Source organism: Calonectris borealis, chromosome 18 (genome assembly GCF_964195595.1).
Source record: "Calonectris borealis chromosome 18, bCalBor7.hap1.2, whole genome shotgun sequence".
Taxonomy (NCBI): domain Eukaryota; kingdom Metazoa; phylum Chordata; class Aves; order Procellariiformes; family Procellariidae; genus Calonectris; species Calonectris borealis.
The window spans coordinates 1612276-1624280 of NC_134329.1; the positions used below are offsets into that span (position 1 = coordinate 1612276).

Genomic DNA, 12005 nt, shown 5'->3' on the forward strand with positions numbered 1-12005 from the left:
GAGCATGCAAGACAGCAGAGCTCTCTTGCTGTACAGGCAGGTTCCAAGGCTCAAAGATCCATTTTTCACCAATGGCAACTGCAGAAGCAAACTAAAACCGGGTTAATTATTTTTCTTTGCTTTGGTTATAGCCAATGGCCTTTGACAGTATTTATTTTAAACTACACAGGATTATGGCCTACTAAACACAGCTTTAAAATATCTAACAGACAGACAGAGCCAAAAAGATGCAAAAAGCTGCTGCTTCCTGCCAAACATTTTGCAATATCAACTCAGGCATCATAAGCGAAAGTTCTCTCAGGTCACCCACGCAAGACTGCTCAAGCAGAATACACGTATGCAAATACCCAAGGAAAAGAATCCTGGGTGCAGGATCATGGTGAAAGGGATCAAACCTGAAAAAGCTTCATTTGAAAACACAGGGCTGTCTTGTGAAAGTGGAAGAACACTCGTTATTAGTTGAGACTGTAGCAAGCTCAACAATGGTGCCGGTTTCTGCATCGCTACCCTGATGAGGCACCATTTCTATAAATCGTCCTTAATTCAGTTCTGGTGCACTTTAAGTGCCTCACTGTGCTACGTAACAGCATTTCTACTCATCAGCTTGGCAGTTCATATCCTGTAGGGCGACTGTCCTCAACTCTGATGATATTTACAGCTGCTTAGCGACTCAGATATGCTCCAATCATAAAGCGCAGTTTCTTCTTAATGCTTCAAGAACACAGTTTTCACAGTGTAATTCTGAGAAATAAAACCAAACCGTTACCTGATGATGTCCATCTGGGGCACCTCCTTTTTGTACTTGAATTTGAATTGATACAGTTCAGTCACTGTCTAGAGATTTAACAAGAGAGGGGAAAAGAAGAAACGGGTCTCTTTCAGTAACAAGTGTAAAGATGTGTATTGAACTTAGCAGTGTCCTCTCACAACTTTATGCCAGAGCACAGCATTAACTTAATGACACGATGACAGCTTTAACTCTATTATTGCTTGCACGGGCTTTGGTAAATTTTCTTAACAACCACAGCTTACCTAGCACTGAAAGAATCACAAAAAAATGACAAACTTCCTGCTTCCTCCTTCCCCTTCCTCTATGGGCCTGACTCCCCAGCCTAAACCTCTAATGAGGCACCGGGGCCAGCCAACCATCACAACGTGTGTGTGTCCTCCCTTTACTAAAAGGAAAAATGTGAGGCTTCACGGCTGGTGCAGTGTCACAGGGAAGCCTGGCCCAGAGTTCTGTATGGAGATAAGGGCCTGAAGGACTCTTCGTACTTGGAAATACAAACAATACTGCATGGGCAAAAGTTTCTAAATTTCACCGGTCTCAGAGTTTTATGAAGGAAATAAAAAACCAACTAGATGATTTTCCATTTAAAAAGAAAAGATTTGCTATGATGTTAGAGAATAAAATAATTAGGAAGAACAGACTACTTCACCACAAGAAAAAGGATCTATTGTAGTCCAATTCCATGCCTATAATTCACTTTTTCCAGAGGCAATGAGGTCAATTAGTAGGAGTTCAGCTGAGCCCTTAACTCTGAGCCTTCCTCACAAGTCCCAGCCTTGGTACGGACTGAACTCTTGCTCTCTCCCCAGACGCTGAGGTGCGACACAGCAGAACTGTAATCAGGTGAGCAAAGATTCTGCAGCCGCTCTGGGGAGACAGCATGGATGCAGAACCTCGCTTACGTATCACACTACCCAGGTCTGCCTCCACTGGCTAGATGTGGACAAAACAGAAGCACAACAGAGAACACTGTACAGGCACTACGCAACACATACATCCCAGGTCTTCTGTCCTAAACCTCTCCGCACGAAAAAACAGCTCTCTTTTCAACACTGCTGTTAAAAAGATGGTTCGTAAAAGAATTATTTTGAACTTCCCATTTCTTCTCTTCGGGAAAGAAAAACAAAATTGCCAACATGCCCATTAGTTGCCTTTAACATCCCTGCCTGAGGCCCTGGATGGGCCCACAGCCTAGCGCCTGGTAGGAGTGTTTGATCACAATCCAGCTCACTGAGCTGTCATTCTTGAGTGAAGGCAGAAGAAGAGAAACAGGGTCACCAAGCAGCTATGTCAGGGTAGAATTTAAGCCTACAAGTCCTCTCTGAATACAAATCTACTCACCCATGCCTTCAGTTGCCTCAAAGATTAATTAAGACTCTTCCTTACCTCCGGTTCCTTGGGATTGGTGTAAATCTGTTATAAGAAAGCACAGTGAGGGCATTCTCCCCTTGGATAACTTGAACCAGTGAAAAGCGACTAAACAATGATATTTTCATTTTACAGCAGAGATTGTACTATCTTTAGCAGGGGATCAGAGAAAGGAATGGCTGAGAAACAGCCTTCCTCTATCAGCAGTCAATACTTACCACTTCAAAGACAGGTAGAAGACACTCATCTGTGTAATTGTGGAGGAATGAGGTTAATTCCCATTCCAACCCTCACAGCAACTATGGATGCCTGAGATTTAACGACTCAGATCATGCACAGAATAGATGCATAGCATAGCTCTTGGTGCTTTACAAAGGACCAGGGCAAAAGACTTGCTATGTAACCACCAGATTAACAAGGAGGACTCTTCTGCAGGGGAAAATGGAGAAGACACAGCAGCTTCCAAGGGTGGAGGCAAGAGTTTAAAGGAAGCAATGATATGAAGCACATGAAAGCGCTCCTAGGAGTTTAAGGATGCATGTAAGGCCTCAGCCAGAAGTCTGACATACTGAGAAAAATATTCCCACGCAGCCTAGGAAGTTCATATTTACCATATTTAAGAAAGGTCACCGCTCTATTAAAAACCACATACATTTTGACTTCCCCTTACAAAAGGCACAACCTTGACTCCATATCTCTTTCAAGTAGGGTGGGGGAAGAAAACGCCTTGTATTCATTTACTTACTGCGAGGACAGCAATGTGTAACTAAGGAGGGAAAAACAAAAAAAAACCACAAAATCAAAATCTAACCTTAATGGGCAAGGAAGAGAAAGACCTATCAAAATCTAACTGCCTACATGCAGCGAAGGAATAGATACATCCGACAAAGTGCGAGTGAAAAACCTTTATGCCGATTCTTCACAGCACAGCATCAGCAACACCTAGTGGCCAGTTTGCTTGGCTTTACTTGCAGCTTCCCAAGCAAACAACTGCACGCTCAGACTTCTCTCTTGGGACTCTTTCTAAACAAATCTCCAAAGGCTATGCCGATTTAAAACTCTTTTACAAGAGCACCCAACCCTCCTGGAGACTAGTATTTGCTCTCTGCTATGAAACTCCCCAAAGGTATTTATCCTATAGCAAGAAAATGTACATGGGACTGCTCTTGAAAACAATCCTAGATCATGCATTATATCTCCGTTTTTTCCTTAATCCTTGTCAAATAACAATTAATTTATGTCTCACATAAATAGCAAAGAACTAAATACCTCCTAGAACTGTCAGCAATCAATAAACTGAGTTCACAACATTTTTAATTATCTTATGCACATTGACATACATCAGTTGTCTAAGATGTCTAAGAGCTCATCTGATCATCAGTGCCGAAACTAACACCACGTCATCTGATCTAGATGAGAGTTGGTTTGATGAAGAGTGCTGACAGAGATGACAACAGTTGGTGCTTTTTCCTGTGCAGAGCAGTTTTTATGTGAGAATCAGCAAGGAATATGATTACTTACTAGCTGATATTGTCCTGGAACCAGTTATATACCTTACTTGATTAATTGCTTTCCAAAAAAAAAGTAATAAATTCTGAATCCAAGAGAAAAGCTAGGAGGGTTAGAGAAGATGAGAAGAAGGGAACAGCCTAGGGGAAAGGTGATGAAGGAAAGCAGAAGCACGAAATAAAGTGTCTCAGGAAAAGAGGCATGGAGATCAAGATCTAAGTTCTGACTGGCAGTGTCCCTATCCAGACATTAGAGAATGCAAACGTAGAGCACAGAACTAAGGGAAATCCCTTTCAGGCTGCAAATTAGTTCACACACCATGTACAGGCAAGTCTAGAGAACAACAGCGGTCAATAGTTGGACTCAAGGAATAAAATCCCAAATCTCGCATGTATATACTCAGGGCAGAGTCTTCCCCCTATCCCACAGCTGTGAATGTGTGTTGTGTGCATGCAAGATCACTACAAAAATATAAAGCAGGAATAGAAAGATAGTTTTGTCCGAACTGTATGAAGAAATAGGAAACCCCATTAAAAAAAGGTGAAAAAACTTACATACTGCCTCTCCAAAGCATCAAAACAACCTTGAATCCTGCCAGGGAAAAACATGTTAATACTAACCAGCAATATTTATCTCCTGATCTGTAAACACATACTCATTAGATAAAGGGCATTTTTTTCTGGAATTAAGACAACACAGCTAGCAACATTTGGGGCCTGTAAAGTCCTTTTCCGGTCAACCATCATAAAGGCGCTGTCCTCCCTTCTGCATTTGTGCATTGTTTATACTTCTAGGGCCATATCCTGTCAGCCTGGAGCCCACTTAAATCCTGACAAAGACAAGGATTCGAGGCCTAAGGCTGGCTCGGAGTGGGCCTCTGCTCAGTGCTCTATTCTAGCTCCCCAGCTTGCCCCCCAGTGGCTCTTTTCCCACTGGCACTGTACAGAGCTTGGCTGAAACTTCAATCTGAACGCAGCCTGACATGTCTGGTCTTGTAAATTTTTTGTTATCTGATGCATAGTTTACAGCTATGGTCTTTCTCAAAGTAGTAAATATTATTTGAGGTAGCAATAGTCAGATATTTACTCTTTGAGTCAAAGGATGTGCAGTCAGGTATCTCCTTAGCACATCAAAGTCAGACTCTCTGCTTGTTGGGAACATGCCAACTCTGAAATCCACCCTAAAGAAAGTTGTAGGGTACTTAGACACACAATATCCAGGGAGATAAAATATTGTATATACTAACAAACAAGCTACAAGAATCCCTATAAAAGCGAAACTAGAAAAGACTAAATAACAACAGAATCAATCTGATGATTTTCTTTACCCTCTCTCCGTACCTACGCTGCCTGTGTGTGCTCTGGGGCCTGACCATGACCTCCTCACAGTCAACACTTCAACAGACCTTGAACTCACATGATCCTGGTCAGCTAATTCTGTCCTGCTTACGCACAGGGCCAAGCACTCACGCTGCAGCAGTGGGAGTTGCACTGGCGTAGTCGATAGCGCTACTGGGCACAATATTTTCAAATTCAGGAAGAAGGAGAATGCGAGGGGTAGATGTCTTGCTACTCAGCACAATCTTGTCTTAGTTTCGCTGTTACCTACTTACCACTTGACTATCTGCAATGATCCCAGACAGCTTTTATCTTCTCGGAGAATTTTTAGACAGAGGTCTGCAAAACCAGATTTAGCACATAGTCAGAACCCTTATCACAGCTGTTGGGCAAACACTGAAACTAAGCCAGTCACCCTCCCTTTTTTGGATAAAATGCGTTATCTGGAGGTCCTTCCTGAGCGGAAATGTTGGTTTTCCACTGAGTCCCAGGTAGGCTGACATAAGCTTATTGCTGCATTTTCAAATGTCAAGACTTTCCTCACATATTCTGGGCTCTCCCAGAAGAAGTGCTAGAGTTACGGCTTAATTTCGAAACACCAGCAGCTTCTGTCCTCTCCCGCCTCCTCTTCTCCACTCCCATCTATTCTGCCATTCCCTAACAACACCTTCACTTGTGCATTCAGACTTCACCAACATCCATATGAGGTAAATGACTGTGCTCAGAACAAACGATTTCTGTTAAGCTTTTCCATACAGTTCCTTCCTGCTTTCAGGGTTTCAGAATGGCAAGAGGAAACCCATCCTGCAAATGAAGAGGTGAATTAATTACACCTTAGGATTCAACCAAGGAGCCCTCAAAGGCATGAGCTGGCCAGATGTTAACATTCTTGATCAAAAAGGCACTTGAAAGATCTGACATTTGATTAGAAAGACTAGTGGCTTTTCAGGGTTAGGTGATCAAGGGCCAGTCTGGGATTCCCTGTGCCCTCAACCAAGTCCACACAGTGCATGCGACCATGTTTCAGGACAACTCACTGCATGAGTAAAAACATGGAAACGGATTGGAATGCAGGGAGACATTTCACACCCTGCTAACACATCTCGAATGAACATAAAGATGTTGATGAACCAAAGCATCAGTAATTCTTGTGATCCTATGACAAAGACTTTGGTTCTTAAAGTTCTTTTTTTTCTTAAAGTTCTGATTCCCAAGAGCATGTGGTTATGTGAAATAGTTTTCACAGAAAAAAAAAAACCAATAAAACAAACAAACAAATCTACTTTCAATCTTGGAAGGAAAAGCTGAATATGTGAACCTCAAGGGCTCAAAAACCCAAAGGAAAATAAAACACACCAGAGTTAATTTTTTAAAACTTACTGATTTTTAAGGTCACTCTGAGACCTGATTCACGGGGCTGGCAACGCCAAGCAATGCTTATAAACCAAAAGAAACACTAAGAGAAAAGCCACGAGTTGCCAATAGCTCTAGGTTGTCTCCTATGCTCTCTATCTGATGCAGAAGCACTGTCTGCATCCAGACTTGAAAAGGCCCTTTAGTTAACTCCCTAATAAACTGCACTCATACATATATGAGCAGCTGGAAGCTAAACATGTAAAGCAGATTATAGCTAAAATATAGCAAGTAGAAATAAGAATTCAGCACGAATTGAAAGTGTTACCATCTAAATAGCGAGTTCCGTAGGAGCTCTCTGGGAACAGCCCTCTCATGTATGTTATACAGGATACAGAAATGGCCAGAAGTCTTTTCACCAGCACCACAGACTGCTGCTCAGTGGCAATTTCGTTGGGGAACAACACTGATTCCTGAAAAAGAAGGGCAAAGCCAAAAATAGCACCATTTTAGTGTAACACAGGGATTATACTTAGAAACAACTCTCAGCAGTTGGGAAAAAAAGGTAACTTAGAAACATAATTTTAACATTTCTCTGGTCTTCATACTACACATAGAAGAGTAATGTCTAACATGGGTTGGATTAAATGTTTAAGGATAGTTATTGTTAGATCTGGCATGATTTACTCAGAAGCAGATTGCATGGGTCATTCCCTCCCCTTTTATCACAGCTGAACGTTCCCACCGCCGCCACCGCACCAATGCTGGCACTTCACAGATAACCATCCCTAAAAAAAAAAACAAAGGCGTATAGTTTTCTGCCAGCTTAGCTCTACAGAGTTAATTGTGGAGTCAAACAAGTGCCAGTGCTGGTGTGGCGTTCACTGCTGTACCAAAGTGCACTCCCTGCCATGGCTTTTTTTGAGATCTGACAGCAGACTGAACCTGTCAACACAGACCTAGTTTTCAGAGTGATTTTAACGCAGAGTTGTAAACAGTGCATGTCTGCGATTGGAGCTAATGTAAATACTAACACTGTGTGATTTTAACATGAACAATCTCAGCGGGAAGTATACTAAATTTAGTTGCTCTATTAGTTCGTTGCTTTTCTTCCTGCTAATAACACCTAATGAGCCTACATTTATGTAGTCAAATACATGTCAAAGCCCCATAGTGTATCTTCCTGGACTCACTAAATTGGAAATAATCCAACCAAGAACAGTGCAGACAACAGAAAGTGTTCCTACTTAACCTGGCACAGATGTGCCAGGTCCAAACCTGTGACCTAAGAATGTCAGTACCGTCACATTTCAAGGTTTTTACCTTAGAGGACTTTTTCTTTTGCCTAGTCTGTAACAGCTGATGAGTAGCCATCCTATATTTCAAAGACCTGCCTTCCACTTGTAATTAAAAGCTGGGGGAGGGGAAAAAAAAAACACATGAGACACCTGGAAAATACACAGTCAATGCTATTTCTTATCTTCCTTAAGCTAAGAATGAGATTCTTCAGCCTTATTCAGGTCTAAAAGCTAATTGCCAGTCAGGACAGCTAAAGCAAAGCAAACCAAGGATACTCTATGGCACTGTCTGAGAGCCTGCAGAGTGAGAAAACTCCTTATTCACTGGTAAACGATCAATAGTATTTGAAATTCAGGGCCTGTACCTGGTGTCAGCTAGTGCCACTTCAAAATGCATTTCTCGTATTCCAAACCACAAATGTTAATTCCTACAACCATTAAAAAGTGTGAAGGGGGAATGTGAAAGAACGCGAAGTCTGCCAATACCAGCCAGTATTTTAGCAAGGGTAAGCAGGAAAAGCACTAACATCAATCTTGGCCAGAATAAAGGAATGATTCTTCTGGGACACCTTGAAATTAAAAAAAAAAGGAAAAGAAAAAAAAAAAAAAAAGAGAAGTCCACATTGTTTCAAGGAAAGCAGGCCTTGTTAGACAAACCTGGATTAAAGGGAAATCTTTTTACAAGAAGGGAAAGCTGACTGATAAAGGCAATATTGTGGACATTTTAAGTTTCGCACTTTGGTGAGGTGCTTGATTTAGCACCATCTGACATCTTGATTAAAAACTTCCATTAGATGGAATTAACAAGGCACACATTAACTGGTTTGAAAAATGGCTCGCTGGGAGATCTCAACATGTAGTTGCTAACGGGGAGACGTTAACGAAAGGAAACACCACAAACAGGTCCCCAGAGGAGCATTGCCTTGTCCACAGCTAGTCAATATTTCTATTAACAATTAAAATAATAGCATAAACACGGTGGGTTGATTCAAATTGTGATGTAATGCAGTGACCAGCGGACTTTTATCGAAACAGTTGATCTAATCTTGTCCTGCATTTGTACCTTTTCAGCTTTTTTCCATGAAAGCCTCATTTCCATTTGTTGGCAGTCATTAAGACATGTTGATTGGAACATGTTGACAGCTTTTATGCTAAATTTAGCACTTCATTTAGTAATGAGGACAGATTACAGCTATAAAAGTATATTTAAACAAAAATACACCTGCAAAATTTTTAATATATTAAATATTTTAGGAAAGTTTTTTTTTTTATTCATGATTGGCAAAGCAGTGAACAGGACTGGAATGCAATTAAAGCAGACAAAGGCATTATTCCAACGTGAGGTTATTAGCTAAATAAAGCTGATTCAAGGGAGCCAGAGAGATAAGAAAACATGTTTTCTGTAACATGCTACATTTATAATTGATTTATTGTGCAAAGGAAACATCACTCAGACTGAGCTTATCTACTCCGACCCGGTTGTTCCGGCACAGGGTATCCTCCAAGGCTTCAGCATCCCCGTCTCACCTCGGCCAAGCCTGCGCTTGGGCTGCAAGAGAGGAAAGAAGGTGCCCTGGCTCTCCACAGCCCCACCGCTCTCCCGCCCTGAAGCCACTTTACCACCGAGTATCAGGAATCAGTATTAAGTGGCAGCAACCAAACCTCCTGCAGGCCCAGCAACCTCCGTCCCCCCCGGGACTTCGCCCCCTCAGCCCCGCGCCCGCACACCGACTGCCCCTTATGCCCCATTTCAGGCGATGTCAGGCTACAGCAGGCCCTAAAAAAGCAGCCGTGGCTCCAAATGGAGTTTTAAAAGTCTTTTTTTTTTTTTTTTGCCTTTTTTTTTTTTTTGAGTTGAAGCTCAGGCCCGGCCGGGCCCCACCCCGCCCGTCACCCAGCGGCACCCGCCGCCCCCCTGAAGCGCGGGAGCCCCCTAAGGCGCGGGGCGGAGGGGGGGGGTCCCCCCTGAGGCGCGGCCTCCGCCTCCTCCCCCGGTCGGGCCGGGCTGTACGGGTACCTGCGCCGCCAGCCCCGGCCCCGCGGGCTCCCCCTGCCGCCTCGCCTCGGCGCGGCGCGGCGCCGCGGGCCCCCCGGGCCTGCGCGGCGCTGGGGGCGGGCTGGGGGCGGCCCGGCCCGGAGGCGTCGCTGCGAGGAGGAGGCCTGCCCGCCTGCCCCCCCGCCAAGACCTCCGCTGTGGCGGGCCCGGCTGAGGCGAAGCGCCCGGCGGGGGCCGCTTCTGCCGCTTAAAAAGCTGCGGCGGCACCAGCGCCCTCCCGGCAGCGCTGAAGCGGGGCTGCGGGTGTTTCGCAGGGCCGGTGTGAGGGCAGCCGTGCCCGGCCCTGTGGGGGTGTTTCCCTGTCCTTCCCCAGGCCCTGCCAGGGGGTTTAATGCCGCGCCTCAGGAGCTCGGTCAGAACCAGGTGACCCTGGGGAAGAAACGGCAGCACGGCCGCGGCGGGGGGTGGGAGGCCGCGCACACGAAAACACCAGCGCCCTCGGCCGCCAGCCCCTCGGGGCGCCCGGCGCCGTGCCCGGAGCAGGCGCCGCCAGCAGGGCTGCGGCCCCCCGGAGCGGGAGGAGTGTGTCTGGGCTTCCCGGTCGCAGCTGCGGGAGCTGTTTTCCGCCCGGTTGGAGCGTTCAGTGTACGCCGAGCCCCGAGGAAGCGGGGGACGGCGGGTGCTGGAGCATGGCGCAGCCGTGACGCCTCGGGTGGCTGTGACAGCAGGGACTTGGCCACCGCGCCAGCGTCGAGAAAGCGCTGAGGTGCCACCAGACCGGTACCTGAATATCCAAACAAGAAGTCGGCGTGGCCTCCTGAGACGGGGCTGAGGTGAAAGCTGACTGGTTTTGCTTTACTAACCCTTCCGCTCTCCAGCTCATCTGCGTTCGTGCTGGGGCTGGGACATGTCCCTGGGTTTCACCCCATGCCTGAGGCTCCAACAGTCGTGCTTGTAACAGCAGTTCGGTATCATACCTGTTTAAAATTGTTTTAAAGTAAAATAATATTTTTATTAGCAGCATATCCCCTAAATCATGTGCAGGTTTTAAATTACTCAAAGCCAGGAGACACGTTCTTAGAATATTCCGGTACTTCCCTAGGGAAAGGGAGACTTTTAATACCATCCCAACTCAAATTAAAGGCATTAGGGACTTCAGAAGCAGCAGATTATTTCAGAGCTAGTGTTACAACCCAGGCAAGGAGGATGAACTCCTTATTTCACCTGTACTTTATTTACAGAATAACCTGCCTAAACCATTTCTTCCCATTTCCACACATTTTGTCATTCTTTGGATGAGGAAATGTATTTTTTCCTTCTCATCTCTACCCCGTTACCATCCCAGGCACCCCACCCAGTGGGATGCTGGTGGGAACACCCCCCACGGCTCCCCCAGCTCTGGAAATGTCGGTCTGGCTGGTTATGATGATTTGCCCGGCTGGTAGGGGAGGACAGAGTGTTTTCTGAGTGCTTGTGTTTTTCCAGGCCGTTTTCTGATCTCTTTCCAAAGACCTTTTCCCTGGTTCAGTTGACAACAGCTGCTGGAAAGCTCCTCCCCAAGGGAGGAGAGAAGACATAATTGATTTTTCAAGAATAACTTCACAACATTAAAACAAACCAGAATTGGTGCTGCTATCAACTGAGGAAGGGTCCGGAGGTGAGAGCCGCTGGCGTGACACACTAAGGGCTTTGCAGGATCATGTTTACCTGTCGCCTGCCTCGGTGGAGATCCCGTGCTACCTGCAAGCCGTGGCAGTCGGGTCGCTTTCTGCCTCGCATCTGGGAGAGGCGCCAACTGCCGAGTCGTAAAGGAATCAACACGACCGCGGGGCAGGGGCAACAGGTCGGCACGCAGGAGAAACAAGTATTAGAAGATCTGGAAATGCCCCTTGCAAGGAGAGAAACCGAGACCCTCTTCCAAGAGCAGCCCCAGACTGGGAACCAGTATTTGGAAGATGCTTTGCTTCGGAGTTATTTGAAAACGCACCTTCCTCCCAAGGTCTGGTGTGCATGTTTGTGTTTGTGTGTACACACTAGGTCACTGTTTAAGACTGTGAATTGAACATTTCCTTGATCCCTTTTGTGCCTTCAAGCGTTTAACCGGGGGGAATTTATCGGCATTCTTTAAACTTGTTTTCTTTGAATCAGTGCAGAGGTGCAAAATACTGCCAGGACATAAACAGAAATAGAAAGTGGCTTAGTGGACTCCAGTGACTGGTCTGGGTGTTGCAACAAGAGTGTTGTTTTGGGATTGTCAGTGCGGGCGTTTGTTGTCTGGTCATCCAGAGAAAGAAATTTCAGAGAAAGGGAAAAAACTAAGGTGCTTCCAAACTCTGCTATGCAAGCCCACTTTT

General features: G+C 45.4%; 2 protein-coding genes across 3 annotated transcripts in view; one reads left to right on the forward strand and one right to left on the reverse strand.

The window, feature by feature from the left end:
• Positions 1 to 11351, reverse strand: part of HORMAD2 (HORMA domain containing 2) — a 26393-nt gene extending 15042 nt beyond the window's left edge. The window contains exons 1-10 of one of the 2 annotated variants that reach the window (XM_075167194.1): positions 10989 to 11351; positions 9673 to 10628; positions 9131 to 9204; positions 7681 to 7771; positions 6686 to 6830; positions 5280 to 5343; positions 4222 to 4258; positions 2904 to 2924; positions 2177 to 2203; positions 767 to 834 (exon numbers count right to left, since the gene is read on the reverse strand). In XM_075167194.1, coding sequence (XP_075023295.1) covers positions 767 to 834; positions 2177 to 2203; positions 2904 to 2924; positions 4222 to 4258; positions 5280 to 5343; positions 6686 to 6830; positions 7681 to 7731 — 413 coding nt within the window. In that variant the 5' untranslated portion in view covers positions 7732 to 7771; positions 9131 to 9204; positions 9673 to 10628; positions 10989 to 11351. Of the gene's footprint in view, positions 1 to 766; positions 835 to 2176; positions 2204 to 2903; positions 2925 to 4221; positions 5809 to 6685; positions 6831 to 7680; positions 7772 to 9130; positions 9205 to 9672; positions 10629 to 10988 lie in introns of those variants that run through there. The other variant, XM_075167195.1, reaches the window with a different exon arrangement.
• LOC142090001 (acyl-CoA dehydrogenase family member 11-like) overlaps positions 11270 to 12005 on the forward strand; it is a 22268-nt gene continuing 21532 nt past the window's right edge. Inside the window, exon 1 of the mRNA XM_075167192.1 lies at positions 11270 to 11650. Within this exon, the coding sequence (XP_075023293.1) occupies positions 11351 to 11650 (300 nt within the window). The 5' untranslated portion in view covers positions 11270 to 11350. The remainder of the gene's footprint in view (positions 11651 to 12005) is intronic.